This window comes from Protomyctophum parallelum, assembly GCF_964188405.1.
Source record: "Protomyctophum parallelum genome assembly, chromosome: 2".
Classification (NCBI taxonomy): Eukaryota; Metazoa; Chordata; class Actinopteri; order Myctophiformes; family Myctophidae; genus Protomyctophum; species Protomyctophum parallelum.
This window is the reverse complement of record NC_139699.1, coordinates 32248851-32275585: the sequence shown is the minus strand read 5'-3', so window position 1 is coordinate 32275585 and position 26735 is coordinate 32248851. Positions and strand designations below refer to the sequence as shown.

General features: G+C 41.3%; 1 protein-coding gene and 1 pseudogene across 2 annotated transcripts in view; one reads left to right on the top strand and one right to left on the bottom strand.

Moving 5' to 3' along the window:
* Nucleotides 1–280: 280 nt before the first annotated feature.
* Nucleotides 281–21167, top strand: LOC310854595 (SHC-transforming protein 1-like; the record flags this gene model as incomplete). Its single annotated transcript, XM_083759270.1, has 13 exons — nucleotides 281–329; nucleotides 413–963; nucleotides 2361–2431; nucleotides 3778–3841; nucleotides 10888–11007; nucleotides 11857–11910; nucleotides 13220–13271; nucleotides 13676–13802; nucleotides 14142–14301; nucleotides 16064–16142; nucleotides 19221–19299; nucleotides 20023–20170; nucleotides 20387–21167. 13 exons carry the CDS (start codon nucleotides 281–283, stop codon nucleotides 20513–20515), a joined length of 1683 nt encoding a protein of 560 aa, XP_083615396.1. The 3' UTR covers nucleotides 20516–21167.
* Nucleotides 21168–25445: 4278 nt separating this feature from the next.
* LOC310854594 (receptor for retinol uptake stra6-like) overlaps nucleotides 25446–26735 on the bottom strand; it is a 197525-nt pseudogene continuing 196235 nt past the window's right edge. The window contains exons 14-15 of the transcript in view: nucleotides 26203–26340; nucleotides 25446–25588 (exon numbers count right to left, since the gene is read on the bottom strand). The product of the transcript in view is annotated as a receptor for retinol uptake stra6-like (transcript). The remainder of the gene's footprint in view (nucleotides 25589–26202; nucleotides 26341–26735) is intronic.

Here is a 26735-nt window from a genome sequence, read left to right as displayed (position 1 = left end):
TGTACAGTGCACCGGACAGCACCCATCCCACCACTTTTATTCTGCCCGACTGCTACACATAGGTGAGTGTTTTAATAGCCAACACTGTTTCAGAACATAACCTTTTTTAATATATCAAAACCCTTTTCAGGCAATATAGTCGATAGAGAGGAACTTTATTCATGACACCAATCTTTGTTCCTGCAGTTTAGATATTGAAGCCACGTTTAGATTAATACCACTTGGCCTGATTGTTTAAGTTAATCTATTTGTACCAGCGTTCTTCAACAGGACTCTGACTATGAGAGAGCAGACCCTGCCCAGGCTCAAAGGACAGACGGGACTACCAGGTATACAGCCTCATACCCTCATTATTAATGACGAATGAATATCACAATCAGGGTTTCTAACTATTCCCCTACGACTTTAATAGGCATGCTGCAGCGTACTAAGTACAGCCGTTTGCGCAACGATTCTCTGACCTCTCTGGAAGACCACTGTCCTCTGGGACCACTGCCGCTGAAGACGGACCTCTGCCTGAACCACAACTCTTCCCGGGGGGTGAACTCCCGGACCAGCTCTGATCATCAGGGCACCTCCACCCTGAAGGGCTTCATCCCACGTATGGCCAATATCAAGCTCCACAGCCCCGTCTCCTTACTGGGCTTGAGAGGACTGCAGACAAACAGACAAACGGACAAACCCTCTTCTTCCGGGACAGATTGGAGCTCTGGGCAGCCTGATCAGAGACTTGGCAGTGTGACCTCCCTTATTCCTGCACCCCTCCACAGGCAGGCCCACCCTACGCTTCTACAGTGCACCAAGCGACCCATCACTTTGCACTGCATGGCCAGTCTCCCCTGGCCTCCGGGATACCCTCTTCGCTTACACAGAGACTGCCTGCCTTGTTTGAAAACGTCCCCCAGAGCAAAGGAGAGCGCTGCAATATTGCCAGAATGCAGAGTGGTTCATCGTCACATTAAGGTACCTGCATGCTGTATGCTCGTACCATGCTTAAAGCACACCCCATCATGCACAAATGTTTCCTTTTTTTTTTGGTTATTCACCATATTTTAATGAATGTTTATGTATGGAGGCTGTACTAGAATATAGGAAAGTGCCCAGCTAGTACTTATATTCACTAAACCCATAATAACACATAACATAACATAATTTCACAGATTGAGATTCCTCACTTTAATCTGCTGTGTATATGATGACATCACCACTATGGTGTGATTCACATTGTCATTAGAGAGCTGAGTCAACGGAGCCAATATCCTACACGCACGCACGCACGAATGGCAAGTTGTTTGGCTTTGCTCTTTGTCATGCCAGCTAATGTTAGGCCAGTTTGTGTACCAGTTTGTGTACATGGCCCAGGCTTCCGAATATAAGTATGGCGAGTCTACGATACGCACAAACGCACGCACGCGCACACACACTAATACATACACACACACACACACACACACACACCCCCTCCCTCTCAGACACAGCTTCCTGTGTGGGCAGTAGTGAGTCATCCTGGCTCTGTGCTCCCCTCTAGATTTGCTTGCATGTACAGTACAGTACGTGTATGCGCTGTGCTGTGCGTCAGTGGCGTGCACAGAAAGACACTAGGGGGTGCTAGAGCACCCCCTGCCCTTTCCCTCTGGACACATTGTCCATTTTGTACACTGTGGTGTACAGTATGTGGACCATGGTGACATTGATAAATTCTTGATAAAAAGCTTCTAATATATTATTTAGGCTCCAAAACCTATAAATCTCACACTATTATTATTATTAAGGCAAACGGACGGTTCCACGCGCTGCACAAGGTGCCCTTTTTTCACTTGAGCATCTGCCCCTCTAAATGTCTGTGCACGCCACTGCTGTGCGTGTGTGTATCTGGTGACGACACTTAAGCCCATGCAGTCCCAGAAGGAGAGGGGTGTCTGTATAACTGATTAGCCACTTAAACCCTTCAAATCTCTTGTAAGTTGTACATCTGCTATTTTTTGGCTAATGTTCCCCAAGAATATGGATGCTGAGGTTCAAGTGAAAAAGATAACTCTGTGGAGAAAGCAATATAGGCCAACAGGAGAGATAACCTAGAGAGACAGCGAGTATTCTTTTAGGAGACATATTGCCTTAACTGTTCCTCATTTGATCCCAGTCTGTAACTGGGTGAATGCAGTGGTGTAAAGTAACTGTATGAGTACTTTTGGTACTTTAAGTACATTTTGATAGACAATACTGTTGTACTTTTGCTCAAGTAAATTTTGAATTCCAGAGTATTTCTACATTGCAATATTGATACTTTTACTTAAGTAAAAAAAGAAAAGTGAGTTTTTTTCTCCCCACTGTACCGTAAGTGGTCTTATGTTATGTTCCAGTACATGGGCAGTGTGGAAGTGACCCAATCCATGAGGGCCCTGGACTTTAACACAAGAATGCAAGTCACACGGTAACGTCACCTCTTTCAGTGTCTCTATATGTGCAATACAGAGGTTAAGTCACACAGTAACGTCACCTCTTTCAGTGTCTCTATATGTGCAATACAGAGGTTAAGTCATACGGTAACGTCACCTCTTTCAGTGTCTCTATATGTGCAATACAGAGGTTAAGTCATACGGTAACGTCACCTCTTTCAGTGTCTCTATATGTGCAATACAGAGGTTAAGTCATACGGTAACGTCACCTCTTTCAGTGTCTCTATGCAATACAGAGGTTAAGTCACACGGTAACGTCACCTCTTTCAGTGTCTCTATATGTGCAATACAGAGGTTCAATTCTTAAGAATCACCATGGTGGAAAGTAACTAAGTACAGTACATGTACTCAAGTACTGTACCGGTACTTTCTTTTACTTTACTGGAGTATTTCCATTTTTCTATATGTTTACTTCTACTCCACTACATCTCAACAATTATTTGAAGACTTTAGTTACTTTGTAGATTTTCAATTACAAAACATACATGTATCACTTGGGCCCTATTTAAACTTTGGCTATTTGAAAATAGCTGATCTACAAGCTCACAACACGTCGCGGTAACAGAGTACTTCTGGCATTGCAGTGATTGATATACTTTTACTTAAGTAAAACATGCGAGTATAACTTTTCCACCACCACTGATGAACAGCAGTTAGATTATTAAGAGTTACCAGCTAGGGAACTATGACTGAAGTCTAATTCATACTTCGTCATATGACATACTTTGTGCTTCTCATGGAAAAGGGATGACTTTCTTTTTTCCCTCGCAAGGGATGCGGTAGTGCAACAAAGTATGAATGAATCTAGACTGATATAGTGATATTCATATTTGTGGCGCTGATACTAAGAGGAAAATGCTTTAATCATGTTCATTTATTTCGCTTTGGCAGATCTGTAATTAGCAAATAAAGTCATAAGTGTGTATATAATACAGAGCTTTCTGCTCATGTTTTCACATCATTATCATAGCCAAACCTACAAGTACACAACAACCTCTGTCCACAATATCACTACTGAATGATGGGCTGGAAAATTCAATTAGATGAATTTCCTCAGAGAGAGAGAGAGAGAGGGAGAGAGAGAGAGAGAGGTCTCATCCTTCATCTGTAATTTGTTTTCAAGGAGGAGAAAAGTAGTTGCTTCCTGGACATAGATAATTGTGTGTGTGTGTGTGTGTGTGTGTGTGTGTGTGTGTGTGTGTGTGTGTGTGTGTGTTAAGAATAGAAATAAGTTTGCTATAACTACATGTTCTTATAGTGCTTTGTGTGTGTGTGTGTGTGTGTGTGTGTGTGTGTGTGTGTGTGTGTGTGTGATATGTAGAGAAGCAATCAGCAGACTGTGTGAAAGGACATCAGAAGCCAAGATAACAGCAAGAAAGAAAAAGGTATGGTATAGAGACACACACACACACACACACACACACACACACACACACACACACATTCACATTGTGAATCACAGTCAGTCAGTGATTGACTGACTGATTGATTTTTAGGTCAAACTATTTCACAATTTTAAAGTAAGGAACAAAGCACATACCGTAAGCATAGCAGACTTATTTTTGATATGGTCCAACTCTTCTGTGTAGAACCAATTAATCAGCAAAATATAGGACCTAATAGGATAATATTACAATACAAACATCCTTAAAGGAACACTTCACCCGTTCTCAATGTTCTCTTCATATACGTGGTCCTTACCAATGCTCATTATAAGATTGCACAATTTCCGTCTACTCACTCTGTGTCTCGTTGATGGGCTGTGGACAGAAACTTTCCTACCAATATGATCATCCATGGGGATTCCATGCTATAGAAACTACAGTCTGTATCTTCCTGGAAGGTTAGCATGGCTGCTGAAATAAAAGCCCCACTCTTCTTGTATTAATAGATTTTTAGAGTTTTAAATAGAGTTTTAAATCGTATATTTTCCAAATCTGCCTACTGATGATGTCACTGGTAGGCAGATCGATTTCATAATAAGCATTTGTGAGGACCAATTTTATGAACACAGGTTAATAAATACATGGCTAAAACATATCATTCTTAAATGATTTAGTGCCAAATAAGAGTACCCCCCACTTCACACAGGTGTGATTATTTTTTTTACCAATTTCCTATAAACCGCAATATCGGGTGCTGGGACTGAGCTCATGCTTCCTTCAATGTGTGACGAGTCCAAGTGGATTCTTTTCACCTGACAGGGGGGAGTTTCCCCGGTTGGATGTAGCGCGTGGAAGGAAAACATTACAACCAGTTAATTTCCCCTCCATCAGGCACCCCCATGTATTTTATGAGGGTAGGGGACACCAAACATGCAAACTCCACACAGAAAGGCCCTTTCGCCAACCTCACCTAGGGCATCATGGGCGCTGATGACGCGGAGGAGAGAACACGGCCCCATCGCCCACAGCGGGAATCAAAGCCAGGACCTTCTAGCAGTGAGGCGACAGCGCTACCGACTGCACCACCGTGGTGCCCCTCTTTTTTACACTTGCTGCCAGTTCCCACCTGACGTTGTGTGGAAGTTCAGACTGATCCAGATCGTACTGAATAACTGCCAGCTTGCATAAGGTCTTCAGACTAGGACTTGAGTCTAAGATGAACAGGTCATTATTGGCATATATGATAATTCGATCTCCCACCATGCAAGCGTGAGATTTCACTGGACTCCAGGCTTTTCCCTTTGTCTCAACCGTCTCAACCTTCTTCCAGGAGAAGGTCTCTGGACTGAATCTCCTCAGATCATTGCTACCGACCAGGTTAGAGTAACCTGGTGCGACCAAGGTTATGCGACCAAATATGTACAGCTCTCCATTGTAGGCAAAGGCTGAATAAAACTCGAGTTTTGGAAGAGGATGTGCAGAGGACGTGTTCAGCCAGGAGTCGGTCTCTGTGTCAAACACTCTGATGGTGTTGTGATACCCAAATATAAACATCTTTGTCCCGATAATGGTGGCAGAGTGACCAAGTAGCAGTGGAGTTCCTCGGATATTGATTAAAGACCAGACCATTGTGCTGGTGTCCAACTTGTAGATGTCATTAGTCCATCCTACATAAAACATGACCTTCCCCAAGGCACAGGCTGAGTGGCCACACCTCTCATATGGAACAGTCCCGGTAACCCTGGGTTTGAACCATGTGTGGGCGTCGACATTGAACGCATAAAGCACGTTGTCAAGATAAGGCTTCCCTCCCCAGATGTAGACTGTATCCTCTATCAGCACAGCTGTGCATCTCCATCTCCTGGACAGAACCTCACGTCGGTGACCCTCTCCTCTCCCGGGGGTCAGAGGGGTCAACGTCCTCCAGCGCAGAGACACCGTGTTGAAGACGAGGACATGAATCTGACGACATCCGTCCTTCGTGTCCTTTGCGACGACGCTGTACCCGCCGATGGAATACACGTCGTTTCCCACGGCAACAACAGCATTGTGGCGCCTTCTGGATGAGTCTGTGAGATGCGCGGAACAACAAAACATTTCAAACTCGTTGAAGAATGGAGTGGCCTGTGCGTGCGACCACTTTTACTGTTAGAGTGGCAGAAACATCATAGCACGCTTGGCCAATCCATGAAGCCGATACTTGTTGGTCTACCATATACGGTATGGTCATTTGATCGCCATGCCAACCGATCTATGGACTCTTAATGTTAGCCTTAAAGGGTTAATACATAGAATTAATTAATTCATTATTCAAACCAATCTTCCTCATGTAGACCTGCCTATGCTGTTGTTTATCTGAATTCCCAATATAAAAGAAAGAGCTCCTTGACACACCAGTATAGAATGGCCTGCACCCTGAAAAACATTGAGGCTCCTTGCAACTCAAGGAGTTGCATTGGTGTGGTTGACCCTAAAACGGTTTTGTTGTTGCAACTGGTGTGGTTTGGCCTTTAGGATGCAAAAATAGATTTATTATAATGAAAAAAGTGACACAGTGAAAAAAGGAGTGGACATTTCAGTGCTCAGCCCATCATCAGCATCATCGTATTCCCATCTGGTAGCTACCAGATGGAAATATGAGATACCTATATACAAGGAACAGGGTTGATGCGACCTGTGTCATCTGAGACTATAACGTCCTGGACAGTGAGCAGAAACCAACATTGCCTGAAGCTGAAATTGTGATATAATTTAGTGTGGCTGTGGCTCAGGAGGTGGAGCACATAGTCCAATGATCCGTGAGTCTCGTGTCGAAGAGTCCTTGGGCAAGACACTGAACCCTACATTGCCTCCATTGAATGAATGAATGAACCATTGTAAAGTGATTTGAGCACCTGGAAAATTGCTATAAAAATGCAATTCATGAACAGAACATACGTTTGTGTGTGTGTGTATGTATGTATGTACTGTATGTATGTGTGTGTGTGTGTATATATATACAGTATATATTTCACCCATTCTTGAGATAAGGGACAAAACATTTTTCAAACTAGATTTTTTTTTTTTTTAAGATACATTCAAATCAAATAGATGTATTTGTAGACACAGGTCTCAACTAACCAATCTTGAGAAGGAACAGGTTTTTCGCATAACATTTCTTTCTAAAATGGGACATTTATGCACTTAATACCTGATTCATGTCAACTCCGTCAGACACACTAAAATCCCTTTTAATTGAATTTGATAATTTCAACAATAATATAAAGTCCTCAGTTATCTTATAATGGCTTTCAGTAATCAAGTTAAGTAATAAAATTATTTTAATATTGTTTTGTTCCAATATCACACTATTATGAAATATCCAATTTCTCAAATCCGTCATTTCAACCTTTATTTTCAATATTATAACATGAAAACCATGTAAAAACAAAAAAAAAAGATTATCATTACGTATCATTTCAGTTGGTGTTTCAATACATAAGCACAAAAGATTTAACATCGAATTTTCTATTTCTTTGGAAATTAACAAAAACATCACAGGACGAACGTCTGACGGAGTTGACGAACATCTGACGGAGTTGACAAGTTTAACTGATTTAGGTTCTAGATCACCTAGGATCTTGATTCTGGTGACTAATCCCACATTTTCAAGGATGAGGAATACAGTGGTACTATTTATATTGGCCCTGTGACCATGGTAGACATTTTTCAAAATGGCCGCCAACTTTCTGTTATTTCCCAATAACTCAAGTTCTACACCACCTAGGATCTTGATTCTGGTGACTAATCCTACATTTTCAAGGAGGAGGAATACAGTTGTACTATTTAGATTTATCCTGTGACAATGGCAGCCATTTTCAAAAATGGTGGACCTGCTATTATTTTACCAATTTAGTCAGGGAATATTATCAGAATAATGTCAAATCTGTGAATACATTTCATACCAAGAATTTTTTCACCAATGTGTTTGTAAAGGTGTCTACTAACATATCCCACATTGGTTTCTATTGAACCACCCTAGGGGCATTTTTGACAGCTGCTGAAAGTTGGGTACCATACCAAGTGGCTATGGCCAAACTAGGGAGTCTATGGCCAAACTAGGGGTCAAACCCCTTGGGCTAAATTCGGCCATATATCCACTTGCCCAAATGTGCTGACCTCATTTTGTGAGTATTCTTCGTGCATAGCTAATGCTTGGAATGCATTCAGAATCATGGAAACTCCCTAGTTTGACATGTCACATGCTACTTAAAGCATAATGAACATTTTGCCTTATATAGGTTGTTGATGGTACCCCAACTTTCAGCAGCTGTCAAAAGTTCCCCTAGGGTGGTTGAATATAAAGCAATGTGGGATATGTTAGTAGACACCCTTCCAAACACATTGGTGAAGAAAATTCTTGATAATGAATTTATTACCAGATTGTAATAATATCCCCTGACTAACTCATCTTCTAGACCACCTAGACCCGACTTCACCAACAGAGACCCGATTGACACCTAAACAACAAGTTTGGACAGCCCCACCAATTAGTGTTACGGAAAATAGCAAGTGTCTACCCTAGGCCCAGAGGGAGACACAGAACTTAGATGCGGCTCACATGTTGCACGACTCCTCAACAAGCTGCCACCAGAGATGAGAGCTGAATTCTGCCGCACAATGCTCTGCGGCCCAGGAGCAACCAACACCATGTTGGAGTTCTCTGAGTGGTTGAAGCACGAGTCCTAGCCATATAGCCTGTGCAAAGGCAAACACCTTGAAGACCTGCTTGAGGTTAACAGTGAGCAGTGAACAGTGAGCGAAAGACTGAAGACAGAAGATCTGCCTTCAGGACTATCAGGCAGGATGTGCAGACACTGAAGGCATCAGTGTCGTTCTGTGTCCCCAGCATGTCAACCAAAGCAATGTTACCAAATCAAAGGAGCCTTCACCTCAAGTCACCTGGGGCTGGGTGAGCAATCGTATCCTGTATCTAGCCTCACAACTAAATACAGACACTTGGCCAGACTGCTGTTTGAGAGGGTCAAACCCTTCATCCTGATTGGGGAAGACCACCCCACCTAATCACACCAACCGAACAAGTGAGGTTGGGGCCTCCAGGTGGGCCAGCAGCCATCTGCACAAGACTGGGCTGGGCCCTGCAGGAAAGCAATCTCCAGCCAAGACAATGTAAGTTGACTATAACAGAGCCCCAGAACACAGAGCTCATGAGAAGGATGGAGAAACACTGGCAGGAGGCCACCAAGATACAACGCCACACTGCAGTGGCCAGTGAAGTCAAACTGTGCGTCTGTACCTGAAAGGGACAAGTCAAAGGCCAGAAAGCCCACCTCCTTTTAATGTCCTGTCAGTAGCAACTCAACCTGCACCTGAAATAAGCCCTGACCCCTCCCGGAGAAAGTTCATCCTTTAAAATGTATTATTAGTCGCCAGAATCAAGATCCTAGGTGGTCTAAAACTTGAGTTATTGTAAAATAACAGCAGGTGGCGGCCATTTTGAAAAACAATGGCTGCCATGGTCACAGGACAAATCTAAATGGTACCAATGTATCCCACATCCTTGAAAATGTATGATTAGTCACCAGAATCAAGATCCTAGATGGTGTAGAACTTGAGTTATTGTAAAATAACAGCAGGTGGCGGCCATTTTGAAAAATGGCTGCCATGGTTACAGGGAAAATCTAAATTGTACCACTGTATCCCTCATCCTTGAAAATGTAGTCTTAGTCACCAGAATCAAGATCCTAGGTGGTGTAGAACTTGAGTTATTGTAAAATAACATCAGGTGGCGGCACTTTTGGAAAATGGCTGCCATGGTCACCACGAGACAAATCTGTGATGGCCCTATAGCCAAAAATGTTCCTTAAGGCATGCTCTAACTGTGTGCCGAATTAGAATACGTCCCATTATTCAAAAACTATAATTTTATTGTTTTAGGAACACTTTTGTCAACTCCGTCAGATACATGACAGTTGACATCTGACGGAGTTGACAAAATGTCATTTGTTTTCATCTTAACCCTCTGTAGTACAATGTAGCCATTTTGTTTTTGCTTCATTTGTTAGCTAAACCTAACCCTAAACTAAAATAATAAACATTATTTTGGAATTCTTAACAAAGATCATAATAATGTCCTGACGGAGTTGACATGTAAAAGCTGTGACCTCATTGATATCAACATTGTTTGTTTAAAATATCAAACAATTGAATGCTTGTCAGACCAGGTGCTCCACTGTTGCAACAAATATAAACGGGACTTGGAAAAGGAGTCTTCAGGCTAAATCTGTCGACAATATTTTCTGATTAATTTAAGACTTTTAAAAAACCTGACGGAGTTGACGGGAGACGTGGGACACACATTTGATATGAGATATCTAATGGAAAATATAAATTAAAATTAACTGTGTATATTGTTTGCTATGTTGTTGACAATCTACTTTAATTTAGTATGTATATTTATGTGATTGTGACAGTATTAGACACTTTTTTAGCAGTTTGAAATTGTGACCACTTGCTGGGGACAGGCTAAATACAGGCGTTTTTGGGTACAGAGCCTGCTTTTAACTAATTCAGATGGCATATGAAAACAATTATAATGAAATTAATGGCATAATAATACACAACTGTATTACATTTAACTTTGCAAATGCTTTTATTTTTATGAATTAATTTATTTTTAACATAAATAAGGCTCTTATGTGTGGGACATGTTTTTTCCACTTTTGTCCCTCATCTCAAGAATGAGTGATATATATATATATATATATATATATATATATATATATATAATTATATATATATATATATATATATATATATACACACACAGGTATATGGTAATGTAGTGTACAGTATGTAAGCTCCATATAAGGACAAGCGAGGACAAAGTGACATGAGCAGTATGATGTGGCATCTCTCGAGGAGAGAATTTAAGACCAGATGAATACACAGAGGTAGCATTTATCTCTGTCCAGGAAGCAACTTATTCTCCTCCATGAAAACAAATTACACATGAGCTGAAATGACAGTGGTTTTGTGATTACCAGCCTGTGGACAAGGAATCATCTGCTGTCCTGGGTCAAATCAACCTGCACTTCTCTGGGAGCCAAGTCAACATCATTGTGTCAACTGATAGTGTGGTTCTGACCACAGCCTGCTTCCTACAGGTATTTCAGGTTCAGACAGTGCTGCAAAAAGTTTTATTTAACCCATTCTGACCTGAGATCAGATTCTAAAAAGGTCTTCTACATCCTGACAGTTTTCTGAAAAAGCTATGTTTCTATGTCAGTCGATTTTTCAAAAATAGCAGACCTACAAGCTCGTAGCTCGCCACTCGGTGTCGCGCTATGAGCTTGTAGATCTGCTATTTTTCAATAGCTATATCATAACATAATGCTAACACCAAAATAGGTTAAGTAAAAGTACCAATAATGCAATTTAATGCAATTTAGAAATAATAACTTTACTGTACAAAAGTATTGGTATCAAAATGTATTTAGAGTAGCAAAAGTAGAAAGTACTCATTATATGCAGAATGTCTCAAGTTCACAAGTTTTCAAATGTATAAAATCTTTTGAAAATAGCAGATCTACAAGCTCACAATTTCCATTGCATCGCGACACATTCTGAGCTTGTGGATTCAAATGGCCAAAATGTATACAGTATAGGGCTGAAGTGGGTAATTATTATTAGTTTGTAATAATAATCAAAATCTACAAGTAAAGTAATTACAGTTTTCAAATAAATGTAGTGGAGTACAATAATTTGATCCGAGATGTAGTTGAGTGAAAAATAAAGTATTGGAAATTGGAAATACTGAAGTAAATGTACAAATACCAATTTTTTTTACATGTCATTAGTTAGTTTTCACCAGTGAATAATGCTTAACGTATCGTGGATTGACTGGAACACTGAGCTGAACCTGTACACAGTATGTCTGTCCTCATAATGCTTAACGTATCGTGGATTGACTGGAACGCTGAGCTGAACCTGTATGTCTGTCCTCTCTCTTCCAGACCATAGCCCACCACCCTATGCAGTCCATATCATTCGCCTCAGGAGGAGACCCAGTATGTTTATTTCTCTTTATGTCTCATTTATATCGTGTCTCACCGCAAATGGCAGATCTACAAGCTCACAGAGGTTCGCATTCCAATGCATGTTCCTACTATTCCTGCTATTTTCAAGAGACCCCGCACATAAATCAGGCATAAGTTCTAACATGCCCAAACACATTCCATGACAGCCAGGCAGATAGACAGACAATCAGACAGACAGACACGCACGCCCGCACTCACGCACATTATTTAATTAAGTCTAATTACCGCTTGGTTGGCTTCCATCAGAGTGAGGTTGGGTTGTTTCCTGTTGACCTATGCAGTTCAGACCTAGAGGCAGCGGTGGCCGAACGGTTTGCGGAGCGGTCTTGATATATCGGAAGGTCGCTAGTTCGTATCCCCGGACCGGCACGTTAAAATTACCACCGCTGAAGTGCCCTTGGACAAGGCATTGAACCCCTACCATGAAATGTTCTATGAGCAGGGCCTGGCTTTAAACAAGTTCTTGAGCTTAGTCCAGTTACCCTGGGTAAACATAGTCCTTTCCTTTTTCACATCCCTCCATAACTTGCTTCCCTTCTATACTTCTATACTTGCCATGTTCTGAAGATGTTCTTTTTCCTTTCTCTTTTCACAACGATCCAAGTATGGCTTTTCAGGAAAGGGAGGAAGAGATATAGATAGAAGGAAGAACCAGGCAAAATCAAGGATAGAATCAGGTCAATAATCAAATGTTCTGAATTCTGATATGAGTAGTAGAGTGACAAATCCTAAATCCTTGATGAAGTTTTTACTCTGCTACAGCCCACAGACCTGTAGGAAGGTTAACAGAGTGATGACTGTAATTGTAAACATCTCTGTGTGTACACAGAAAACCAAACAGTGTTCATTTAACCCATCCTCCGGTCACACCGGTGATGTTCAGGTCTAGGCCAGATCACAGCCCATATGGTGATGATCTTTACGTCATTTCCAGGATGTCTTCACCAGTTGAAATAATGTAGCTTATTCTGGGCCAGATCTGACTAGTTATAATATGACTTAAGTTGATCTGGCCTCGATCGGACTCTCTCTGATTCATCCGGGGACGTCTGTCTTAGTGGGCAGAATGTATGTTGGTTGAAATCAGGTGATATTCTGTGCCAGATATGACTAGTCTTGGTTTGACTCGCGCGCACACACACACACACACACACACACACACACACACACACACACACACACACACACACACACACACACACACACACACTGTGCACACTGAATTTTGATTTCTTTGAATCATGCTTTTTTCCTTCTTTTCTCTTAATCTGTTTCGTAGGACATGGCAGATTACATTGCTTATGTTGCCAAAGACCCTGTCAACCAGAGAGGTGGGGGATAGTTTTGTGTCTCTCCCTGTCTGTCACATGATTACACAATACTGCACTGACTGAGTTGAATCACAGACAAAAGAAACCTTTTGTTACTACTTTAACCACATGAACCCTAGCATCCCTATTATGGGCATATCATAATAGGCAAACATTCAATGAAAATGGCTGATCTACAAGCTCTGCAGATCAGCTATTTTTTCAGCTAGATTTGGTGTAGAGAGAAGAATGGAGGAGACAAACTATAGACCCTGGAGGTCCCCATATAGTACATAGAATTAAGTTGTCAAGTTTGTTCGTTATCTTAATAACACAATTGATATGGAGGTCATTGGCATTGCTTGTTGGACCTGCTGGTTTCATTATGCAGACATATGTGCATGTCTTCTCTCTGCTTCCCCCAGCATGTCACATCCTGGTGTGTCCCCATGGTCGGGCCTCTGAGGTAATCAACAGCATCGGCAAGGCCTTTGAGACACGCTTTCACCAGCTGCTCTGTCACGGTCCCTCTGTTCTGACTACCATCCCGAGGTGAGCATGTTGTCATCCTCCATATATACTGTTACTGCTATACTGTATTTAGTCTGACAGTGTAAAAATGGACCTTGATGTCAATTGTCTCAGAATGAACACAGGACAATCTAAAGCTTCACTGTGTGTGTGTGTGTGTGTGTGTGTGTGTGTGTGTGTGTGTGTGTGTGTGTGTGTGTGTGTGTGTGTGTGTGTGTGTGTGTGTGTGTGTGTGTGTGTGTGTGTGTGTGTGTGTGTGTGTGTGTGTGTGTGTGTGTGTGTGTGTGTGTGTGTGTGTGTGTGTGTGTGTGTGTGTGTGTGTGTGTGTGTGTGTGTGTGTGTGTGTGTGTGCGACCGCAGGTCAGGTGACTGGAGTCCAGGGAGCCCTGTAAAGAAGTGCGCTGATCAGAGGGACAGACACCATGACTATTACAATGACATGCCTGGAAAACTGCCACCTCCCGGCGGAATACGGGACATGCGCATCTCAAGTGGAGCAGCTGAACCGGATGGATTGATGGTAACACCGATGAGTCAAAACTCAAAATGTTACTTGACTGTGCAAGATGTATTGAATCCAGGAGGCAACCACGTGAACCATATTGACCCTATTCTGGGCATGTCGTAACTATGGGGAATGGCCAGTGAAAATAGTGCTTTGCAACTATTTTCGGCTACTTTGATGTAGAGGGGACAAAAGGACGGAGCCGAGGACACCTGGGGGACTTCGGTCAGGGTTTAAGTGGTTAAAGATTAAAAATCTAGAATCAACCATGCTCGCTCATACAGTAGGTTATCATGTTTTTTTGTTTTATTTTCCCCCACAATTTTCATCTTCTACTCACAAAGAAGAGAGGGGGGGTAACCAAATTATACTGTTACCGTGTTTCTTTTGGATATTTGGTCAAATAGTTTTACATGAACATACTGTAAATAAATAAATAATAGAAAATAATGACCAAACAACCAAATAAACGTACAATTCAAGTAATTTTCTCTATTTTATTCAACGGTTATGATTTCCCCTTTTTAATATATAATTAGTGAGGTTTCAGTGATCATAAGACTCAGTCACATGGTTCCCCTCCAGCCCTAAATAGTGTGTTGTTCCATATCAGACTGACATGACGCCAAAGCAGGCACTGTAATGCTGTAATTGGTATTGCTAATACCAAGCCTTTTGTGCTTTTTTTGTTTTATTTTTTACAGTGTCACATGAGACATCATCCAGCTTCGTAAGAGGGCAAGGATATAGTATACCACAATGATGATACCAACAAGATTAGCTAGTTATCTTCTATAATGTACTGGTCTAGCCTTACATCTAGTCTCTTATAAGATAATATGTCTGAGACAACCGAGCTCACTTTACCTCTGGCAATAAAGAGTCTTTTTTGTCTTATTGATCCTACACTGTAAAATCCTCAGCAGAGTGTGTGTTCTATTTGGTAACACTCAGGATTTAACAGTGTAGGCTTCTTGTCCTTCCATAAGAATGAGTCATCATAAACCAACATTGTGGGATATACGGTAGATATAGAGTTACTGTTGAAAGGATGTTAATATTCAATAACCCAGCTATACTCTAAAGCAGTGGCTCTGAAACATTTTCATGTCAAGAACCCCCCGAGCGATAAATATTAGGCTGCGGAACCCATTTGAAAAGCTTTTGAGCCAGGGACTCCCATATAAGAGAAGATATTTTGTGCAGACATACATAATTGTCTGTACGTGGGGAGATAACAGTGGAGAGAGTGAAATATATAATATATACAGTAGTATACATTCTCTCTTTTAGCTCGTGAAATGATATTGCTATAGGGATCCCATGGAACACCCTGAAGGACCCCTGGGGGTCCCCGGACCCGCCTTTGAGAACCACTGCTCTAGACGTCATCATGCAGGGTGTTTAAGCAGGTCTGGAAAATCTAAGTAAAATGGAGAATGATTTATGTATTTATTCTTGAAGAGTGAGAATTATCCCTTCACTAAGTCCCTCCCCAACCCATCCCCTTGTCCAATAGGCACGTTAGCAGCGAAGAAAGCTTGACCTGCATAGCAACCGTTTGCTAAACTATTTGGATTGGCATTTGACAATCGCTTTTTGGGGTGGGATTTAGACAGTGAAGGGCTAATTGCCCAAACATTTAAAGTCTGGGGCCAACTTTTATTGTTGTACACCCACTGCTAGTGGGTACACACACACAGACAGACACACAGACACACAGACACACAGAGAGAGAGAGAGAGAGAGACTCATGACTCATCTATTCTTCTTACAGATATGTTCCTTTGAGCCTGTTTCACTGTATGAGAACTGCTCCATCGCTGGTGGCACTGGCACTCCAGCTCCACCTGCAGGTAAATATGGGAACAACCATCAATATGTTGCCAGACTGTTATTATGGATCAAGTACTCTGCTAGCCTGGGTAAACCCCAATGTTGTCCAGCAGGGGGAGTGGGTTTACCCAGGCTAGTACTCTGCCATACAAAGCAAAAACTAAATTTTTGGACACACTGACATTTATTTGTCTGAGGTCAAATCAGCCTTTAACAATAATAATAATAATAATAATAATAATAATGATTATTATTATTATTATTATTATTATAATAATAATAATAAACAATTACCTCATTAACACTTACTGATAACCTATTTGGCTGGCCAATTGAAACACTTTAAAGCCTTTTTATATATTAAAAAACTACCGTAATTTCTGGACTATAAGCCGCACCTGAATATAAGCCGCACCAGCTAAATTTAGGGGAAAAAAACAAATGTTTACATATACAAGCCGCACTGGACTATAAGCCGCATAGAGGCCATAGAGATAGATTTAGAAGGTCCCCTAGTGTCCGTTAGCTGTAAAAATCCATAGATAAGCCGCACCGTTCAAATCATGGGTAAAAAGTCGCGGCTTATAGTCCGGAAATTACGGTATATAGCTCAGAACTTAACTCCTTGGCAGATGGTGCCCCTAGCTTTCTTGACCTAGTAAATGTTCAGTGTTCAGTGTTGAGAAAAGTAAAAGTAAAATCTCACTTTGGTATACCCAATAACCACCTTTATACCTTTTTAAGTACAGTACGTTACTTTATACACACTGACATTATGTTCCCTGGTGGACCCGTTAGAAGACTGTTGAATGAATGTCTCACTCACTCTACCCTAGAGGTTTTATTACACTTTATTACACTTTTTTACTACAAGTTTATGGATACTTGTACATTATTGCTGCAATAGATGTATGGAGTACAGCATTTGTATAGACAACATACAACTCTGTACATTTTGAATTTTGACCCTTCAAGATCTCGATTATGTTAAATATGTAAAGATCAACTGGTACTTATATACATTGCTTTTGGTACTGTTCTGCAATCTTAAAATTCTGGTCCTCAATTTCCAAAGAGGTAAGTATTATTTTTAAATGCAAAATTGAAAAGAAACCGGTACTGGTCTATTTCTGCTTTAGCGTATCCTCTGGCCTGAACTCATCTAATGTTATGCTTCTTCAAAAATGATTAGTTCTCATTTATATATCTTTTTTATTATGTATTGTATGTGGAATTTACATTATCTGTCTTTATCTTTCATTTTATATAACTGAATAACTCATTATTATTGTCAAAGATTGTCTTATAAGTTGTCATATACAGAAAAATGCCTAATAAAAACAGTATTAAAAAAAAAAAAAAAAAAATGATTAGTTCTGGCTAGAAAATGGGTTCTTTATAATTGGATCATGGATAAACCACCAACACAGTGGTACCGGGAAATCCATAAAACTTTACCCATGGAGAGAATGAGGTTTAAAAGGCAATGAAGATATCTTCACCAAAATACAGAAACCATTTCCCATCTGATACAGTTGTCTTCAGTTAGAGATTGGAGTGACATGTCTGATAATGACCCATGTTGACTATGACAGTGAACCACTGCTCTAGTCGCTATCAGAGGGAATGCATGATATGTATTGTTAAAGCCGATGAGATGTTTATCTCAATTATATACTGTAACTAATAGTAATAATCTTTTTTTCTCTCTCTTTATTTTCTGTTAGTATTTTATTTATGTTTTGTCTTTGCTTTTCTTTGTTTTTATTGTATTATGTTTAGGTCATTTTATTTTCCTTGTCTTAAAAAAGGGGACACTGGGATCCAATGTTGATGCACACAAATGTTACTTATACCCTGCTGTGCCCAAATAAACCAATATTTAAAAAAATATATATAGAAAGAAAAAACCTAAGAAGGGGTGTCACTAATTTCAAGATATGATGCGGTACATGATATATTGGGGTACCGAGGCTAGGCTCACGATAATATGATACAATATTTGAAGATTCTTTTTTTTGTCACAGTTACAGTGAAATCTGTAACACACAGAACGCCCTTTGACATGATACTAGAGACTAGATGGTTGCTTATAAATCCTTTGATGCAATCTTAGATATCATCATTTTATCAGATAAAGTGTTATTGCCCCTTAATTGCTGCACTTTACACTACACTGTGTTGAGGCTGTTGAAAGAGTGTCAGCTGTGATTAGTCAGTTTCGTTTCTCCCCAAACGCCCTTGAATAGGATGGAAGACAGCCAGTGATGATAACTAAACAATGTTTACTGTGTTTATGGTAAGCTGTCATTTCATATCCACTATCACCAGTAATGAATGCATATTATTTGAGTAAAATGCGAACCTAGTAAGTCCCGAGCTTCACGATTAAAGTCGGTGACAATGTAATCACAAGCAAGGATGAGGTTACTTATTTGGGTTGCATTTTGGATACAACAAACTTATACGGGTGAAGAAATGGCATTGAAAGTGATTTTGAAAGTCAATCAAAGAACAAGATTCTTAGGCAGGAATGGATATAGGCCTACTCGTTTGTCAGGGATGCATTGATAAATGTAGCTGGGGCTCTCATTCAGTGTCACTTTGACTATGCGTGCAGTGTGCACTTCTTGGTGCACAAATCCAAGTCACTGAAAACCTCATTTTGGAAGTCTAGGATGGCTCGGGTGGAGGAGCAAATTTCCCATCTTTTATTAGTGTTCAAGATCCTTAACGGCATAGTTCCCAGATATTTGCTGAATTGTTTGACCAGAGTGAAGGATACACATGCATGGGTACTCCACCATGGAGAGTTCTGTTGACCTTGTTCCCCCCAGATTTAAAAGACACTTAAGGATAAGAATATTTTGTATTACTCAGCCGCTGTTCAGTGGAATGCCCTAACAACAGATCTAAACTCCCTAGATTCCCTACCAAAATGTAAAACTGGTCTTTAAACCATGGCTCACCTACACACACATTTTGTTTCTTTTTTCTCGACGATATATTGCCACATTTAATATTATGATACATTGTGACACCCTTACTAACAATTGGTATAATTCCGTTCCTGCTCTTTCTTTCTACTGCATCTACAGCAGAGCCAGGGCGGTCGGACATCATCAGTGTTGAACAGTGTGCGACCCAGCTCAAGGAGGAAGGCTGGTTCCATGGCAGGTGGATGTTCATTGATTTAATTTAAAGGCCACACACACACACACACACACACACACACACACACACACACACACACACACACACACACACACACACACACACACACACACACACACACACACACACACACACATATCCAGTTTGAATCCTGCTTTTTCACCTTCAAACATGTTTGGGGTAATTTCTAACGTCTTCTCTGGCTTTTGTGAGCACCCCAGTTTTTATGTTGCTTCATATAGTATTTAGGTATTTGATAGTAATTTTATCAGACACACAGACAGAGTATTCTTTTTACATCTGCAACGGCTAGTTTTAATTTCTGTAATTTCTGTAGAATTTAGCATTTTCCTCTGAGTCCGCACAGCGGACACGCCCGACAGCTTTCTGCAGAGTCAGAATATAAGGATGTGCACGCACCACTCCGTCACCTCTCCCCCACAACAACAGATAACCATGCCTACTTTACTTTAGATGCTTCTGTTAAAATAAATGACGTCCTGACCCTTTAAGCATACTTGAGGGCAACCGCAAGCAGGTAGAAAGGCCACCTGGGAATCGGAAAGTCGCCGGTTCGACCCTTGTGCTTGCCCAGTCTTCATCTTTGTGCTGAATCTGAACCATCTGAACAGCCATATGCTGGTTATATGCAGGAAAGTAATGTCTCCTCGCCCCCAGGGATCAGTAAAACCATTGTTCTCTTCTCATCTGCTCCCATCATCCAAGGCTAAGCAGAGAGCAGGCAGAGCTGCTCCTCAGCTGTAGTGGAGACTTTCTGGTGAGAGAGAGCAGCTCTGCGTCTAGACAATACGTACTCAGTGGCATGGAGGGAGCCACTGTGAGACACCTGCTGCTGGTTGATCCACATGGACAGGTACTGTTTGTGTGTGTGTGTGTGTGTGTGTGTGTGTGTGTGTGTGTGTGTGTGTGTGTGTGTGTGTGTGTTTGTCTACTTATCTCTTATTCTTATATTTCTATCTTATATTTCTACCACTGTCTGTGTGTGTGTTGTTTATATGCGTTCTTCTTGAACTCGTGGGAGCAAGCAGAGGTTTCTAAATGCATCACTGTGTGTGTCGTTTGTGTCTAGGTACGAACCCGTGACCAGGTTTTCCTGAGTGTCGGTCACCTGGTGCGTTTTCACATGGAGAGCCAGGTGCCCATCGTCTCTGGAACCAGTGAGCTGTGCCTGAAACAGCCCATCCTGCAGAGACACTGACACACACACACACACACACACACACACACACACACACACACACAAATCTGGAGTTTTCATTTATGTCGGAGCGTAAGTAGGCGCATTTTTAGATTTGACTGTGTATGACTCAAAAGCTGTAGTCTTGGTATGGGACACAGTAGTCTTGCATAGCCAGACAACTATTCCACAATCTCCGAATGCTATAATATAGAGTCCTGAACTACACCTCCTGAAATCCGAGTAAGGAAGCTGCCATTTCAGTTCACGAAAGTATATTTTAAAATATCTTTAGAGCTTATTTTTTTATTTCCTTTTCTGCTAAGCAGCAAGCTATTATGTTTAGATGATTTATATTTATATTAGGATAAATTTGCGCGACTGTAAAGACGAAACATAGAAGTGGGGAGGAGGCTCCACTTCCGCTTTATATTTTAATCATGATAGAACTTCTGTTGCTCCAGACTGTATCATGGAAGCATTTGAAAATTGCGAGAGGCAACAGTCTGGTAACGCGAGACTAGGGACACAGTGGCTCTCAGAATCCTTGGTGATGATGAGGCACATCTCGGGCCAAATCACAAACATCCAAGACATGCAAAATTATGATCTGCATGAAATGATCCCACAAATCATTTATAGGCTTAATGATATTATGTTGAAGGTGGCAACATGTGCAACACTGAACAAATATTCAATGTTCCATGTTGTAGTTATTTTAGACATTGCATTGCAGGGAAATGGCTGGGGTGTGGATTGTGTTTTCACCTGTGTGTGTGTGTGTGTGTGTGTGTGTGTGTGTGTGTGTGTGTGTGTGTGTGTGTGTGTGTGTGTGTGTGTGTGTGTGTGTGTGTGTGTGTGTGTGTGTGTGTGTGTGTGTGTGTGTGTGTGTGTGTGTGTGTGTGTGTGTGTGTGTGTGTGTGTGTGTGTGTACTCTCTGACACCACTCTACCGATTAGCGTGAAACTTTGAATGATGTCACCCATTTGCAACTAATGCATCATGAACGTCCGATCTGCCCCAAATTTGTATCACACATTGAGGGGGCTCTAAACAGGGGTGTTTTCCAAACCTTGAAACAGAGTTTTACTACGCAATACTGTTTGCCTGTAATTGCCTTCACAAATTTGTGAAATATGGCTAAGATCCCCCAGAATAAAAATCTAACTTCTGCAGGGAGCCAAATGTGCTTCTAAGTAAATGCCTTAATAATGTAAAGTATCTCCGGAACTGATTCTTTGCCAAATTGTACTGTCGAACAAGTGTTTAAAATTAGTTTAAAGTATATTATCTTCATATACAGTAGGTCACCATGGGTATGGATGCCTTTATCTATCATCTATTCATTCTTTGGAAAGTGGATTTGCCTATACACAATTTGGGATTTGATCATATCACTGCTGAGGGTCTTAAATTAGGATTAATCTTCAACATTCAACAGTCCCTGCAAATGGGAAATTATAGGATGCGTCCTAACCTCAGGGGGCGACTCTGTACCTTGTTGAGAACTGATTTTTTCTTCCCCTCTTATCTCATCTCATCTCACTGCTAAACCGCCAGAATCATAGACTACAGTTTAATTTAGTTCACGTATTCATTCTTAGTTATTGGACAGCCTCTACACACTGATAAAAGCTCTCAAAAAAGAAAATAGCAATGTTTTGTTCCTAATAAATGATAATAAATTATGTAATCAGTGTTTATTTTTTATGGGTGGCTGGCAGAAACGGACTGGCCAAAAGTTGAATTGGTTGTGAGCTTGTAGATCTGCTACATTTGAAAATGTTTGAAATTTAAACATGCACAAAATAGGGATGCCAAGTTAAAAGTTGTTACAAATCGGGACACATAGCTGCATAAATGTCGATAATGATAGTAAAATGATGGCTGATAAATCATTCCTTTGGGGACTGAATAGTTCAATCCAGGATTCACAGTTGCAGTTGCATACTGGGCATGTAAAATGGGTGTTTGGGGAGGGGTCTTTGCGAACATGCCTCTTTGTATACTTTTCTACAGGTTGTTATGTGTGCTGGACCTAGTTTTCCATATATTCCCAATCCTGTGAAGAGTGAGAGTGCCAGAGCCTGGTCGCAGCAGGAAGCAAAGTCCTCCAATGAAGAGGGGTTGACTTGGCTTGTCTTCAGACCAAGGTGTAATGGCAGTATAGAGATTTCTCTTTAAGGAATTTATTCACAGATTGGACATTTTTCTGATAATATTCCCTGACTATTACTGTACAAATCTACAAATTAACTAGTAACTAAAAGTATTGGAAATTGGAGATATTAAAGTAAAGTAAGAATACCTCAATTGTAGTACAGTACTTAAATATATGTACTTACAGTAATTTCTTTACACCACTGGAGCTGACTCAACCTCTGTGGGTCCACTAACAGTGTGGTTCTGACCACGGTCTGACTGGTTCAACTCTCATTCCAATAAATCATCAACCATAAAAATAGAACTGCATGACCTTACAAGACAATTGTTACGTTTTTTTTACAGACATATTGACTAGTACAATGCAATTCATTGAGCCACACATCTAATCTGCTATATACTGTAGTACAGTGTACATGGATCTCAGGTCATTGTGGCTTTATAGACATTTTACTCTTGACAGGGTAATAACATATTAAACCGCTGTGGCTTTATAGACACTTTAATCTGACAGGGTAATAAGAAAATAAACCAATGATGGGTGTGTGGCCGTCGATATTATTGAAATGGAGACAGTTTGAATGTGACAGGCAGTCTCTCTCTCTCTCTCTCTCTCTCTTTCTCTTTCTCTTTCTCTTTCTCTCTCTCTCTCTCTCTCTCTCTCTCTCTCTCTCTCTCTCTCTCTCTCAAGCTAATAGCAATCATATTCACAAATTGCTTTACACTAATAAATCCAATTTAAAGTACAAAAACACATTATAAAATATTACCAAAAAGTTGCATTTGAGAAGACCAGGTATAAAATAAAGCAAAGCACCCCAGATAAAATTATGAAATGTAAGTGTCACGGGGCAGCCCGTGCCCTACACACACACACGCGCGCACACACACACACACACACACACACACACACACACACACACACACACACACTGATTAAGGACATTGCACGCACGCACACACCACACAGACTGTGGGTAGTGGGGCAGACAGGTCCTATCATATAATGTCAATAGTGTTGATGAATGCATTCACAATTTATTCAGGTTTCAAGGATGTACAAAGGAAATGACACGTTCAGTTTATTGTAACCTGTGGTTAGCTCAGTGTTTGTATGGCCTCTCCAGTGCTGGCACTTGGGGGGAAGGTGCCAAGTACTGTTGAGGAGTAGGGGTGTTTCACAAGGTCAATTATGTTCGTTGTTGCTTTTAACACTGAGCATGCGCATCATATGTAGACAACGCCCTGGTAACGTCTGTCCCAACAGCCAGGAATCTTGGTGTTGTCCTGGACAGTCAGCTCTCGTTCAAAGCTCACATCACAGCTGTCACTCGATCCTGTAGGTTCACACTCTATAACATACGACGAATTAGACCGTTCCTCACCCAGGAATCAGCCCAGCTCCTAATCCAGACAACAGTCTTGTCAAAACTCGACTATTGTAACTCCCTCCTTACTGGCCTACCAGCATGTGCACTTAAGCCTCTCCAGCTGATCCAAAATGCAGCAGCTCGCTTGGTCTTCAACCAGCCAAAATTCTCACATGTCTCCCCCCTGCTCCGCTCCCTCCACTGGCTCCCGGTCGCTGCCCGCACAGAATACAAAACTCTGATGCTGGCATTCAAAGCAACCAAAGGTATGGCTCCCCCATATCTTGCAAGTATGATTGAACCCTACAAACCCTCCCGCGCACTCAGATCAGCCAACGCAGGGAAGCTGGAAGTACCCTCACTAAAAACGCCGGGACAACGCTCCACACGTCCCAAACTCTTCTCCCTTCTGGCTCCAAAACTGTGGAATGCACTTCCCATTGCAGTCAGAACTGCAGCATCACTCCCAATCTTCCGCCGTAGCCTGAAAACCCACCTTTTCAGACTCCATCATGGCCCATAGCACTTATCCTAACCCCTTAGATAGCATTTCTGTTGGCTTAGATAGCATTTGACACAGACTTATAGCATGTTATGTAGACAGCACTATAATTGTATTGTATATAGTCATAGCACGCCATAGTACATATGTATAGCATTAGCATAGTAGTAAATATGTATAGTTTATATACTGTATAGTGTATGTATAGTTTCATTATATAGATATTCCACTGTTACTTTCTTAGCTTACGCATGTTTCAGGATAAATGCTTTTATGTGATGTATTCCCATGCTTTTGTTCTTGCTTAAATGTAAGTCGCTCTGGATTAAGAGCGTCTGCTAAATGCCTAAATTGTAAATTGTAAATTGTAAATTATCAAAGTATGTCTATTATTTGGGGAATTGAATGTAACCCCATATGATGATTAATCTAAAATAGAACATCTAGGTAGGGGGTTACTTATTCATGTTCAGCTGATATCTGTGAGCTTGTAGATAAGCTGTGTATGGTTAATTGCTTCTCTGTGGGTGGTAGGATCCTCTCCTATAAAGGGGAGACTGCAGGCAGAGCTAGTCAGTTATGCTCGGGCAGGCATCATGCTGACAGCCCAGTGAGAGAGCTGCTATAGGCCCATGTCATGGGCATAGCCTAGTGCAGTTTGGTTATTTTTCCTTTTTCCTACGTTGTGCGTTAAGTATTTTTGATTTCTTTGTTTTGTATTTTGGCCAGTATTATTTTTGCTGTTTGATTTTTCCATTGTGAATATCTGCACTGGAGCTGGAGTTTTGGAGAAATAAAATCCACCAAAAAGCATCGCTGACTGTTTTTGGAGCCTTGGCCCTCGGGCAACTTTACAGTAAGTAAACAAAATCTAGCTTACATTTGTCACAGTCTGTCACAATCTGTCACCCCAGGTTCATGGCTTTGTCTTGGGTACCAGTGCCACCAGGAGGTTGTCATCACCAGACCTGAGGGAGCGGGAGGGGCTGCAGCAGTGAAAGAGGTCAGAGATGTATGGGGGGCTTGTTGAGGGCCTTGTAGTGTCGATTCTGTGTTTTACTGGGAGCCAGAGAAGGTCGTGGAGGACTGTTGTGGTCTCTGAATCGTGTTCTAGTGAGCAGGCGGGCAGCAGATTTTTGCACATACTGTATTGTCTAGAGGACTTTAGAGGTGGCACCGTATAGGAGTCACTCGACAGTAGTCGAGTCTGGATGTGATGAAGGCGTGAAAAGAATAGTTCGAGCTTTGCCATTTGATAGATTCTCCTACTCCTTCTACCTTGGGCTTGCTTCCAATATTTTCAGCCACTAGGTGGTGGAATTGTCATTATGAAGGTATCTTTCTCACTGTAGCGCTTCATTAAGTTTACTTGACTGAATATGAGTAAAATGAATGCTCAACTAACATAAAATAGTATGCTTTTTATTTATATATGATTTGATTTTGACATATCCTGAATTTACAATTACCTAACTGCCACACTGCAAAATCCTGTGTTGTAAAAGAGCAAAGTTGAAATTAAACAAGACTGGGATGATGTGTGTGTGTGTGTGTGTGTGTGTGTGTGTGTGTGTGTGTGTGTGTGTGTGTGTGTGTGTGTGTGTGTGTGTGTGTGTGTGTGTGTGTGTGTGTGTGTGTGTGTGTGTGTGTGTGTGATCCATGACCTACTGTACCTTCCTCTGCATCCCGCATTTTCTGTACAGCTCCACCACCCTGGACCATGATGTCCAGCAGCAGTCCACAGAAGGCCTTCATCACCGGGTGTGACTGGCTGACCTCAACCTTCAGGTAGTTGGTGTAGTAATGATACGCTGTGCGGGCACACACACATTATAACGCTAGTCTTAAGACTGTAATGACTGTGAAATATTGTCTTATTTACTATGAAATCGAACCCTGTACACTCAAGACACGCTCCATATGGCCAGTACAGAATTCATTCCATATGTTGATCTGATCCCCATGCCAAAGCGCCAGCGCTCGCCCAGCAGTCTGCTGTCACCCAGGCGGATGCGTGCACGCGACCTCGCCCGCTTCTCGCCCGCACGCACGCATGTTTTTAAGTGCTGGAGTTTTGAAGCACTCGTTTTTTATTAACGGGTGGTGCTGCTGCCTCCTGCATTATGTGCAAATTCAAAACGGGTGGTATGCAAGGCCAAAAGATGAATTATTTATATATTTTCGGACGACGTTCCTCCGCCCATTT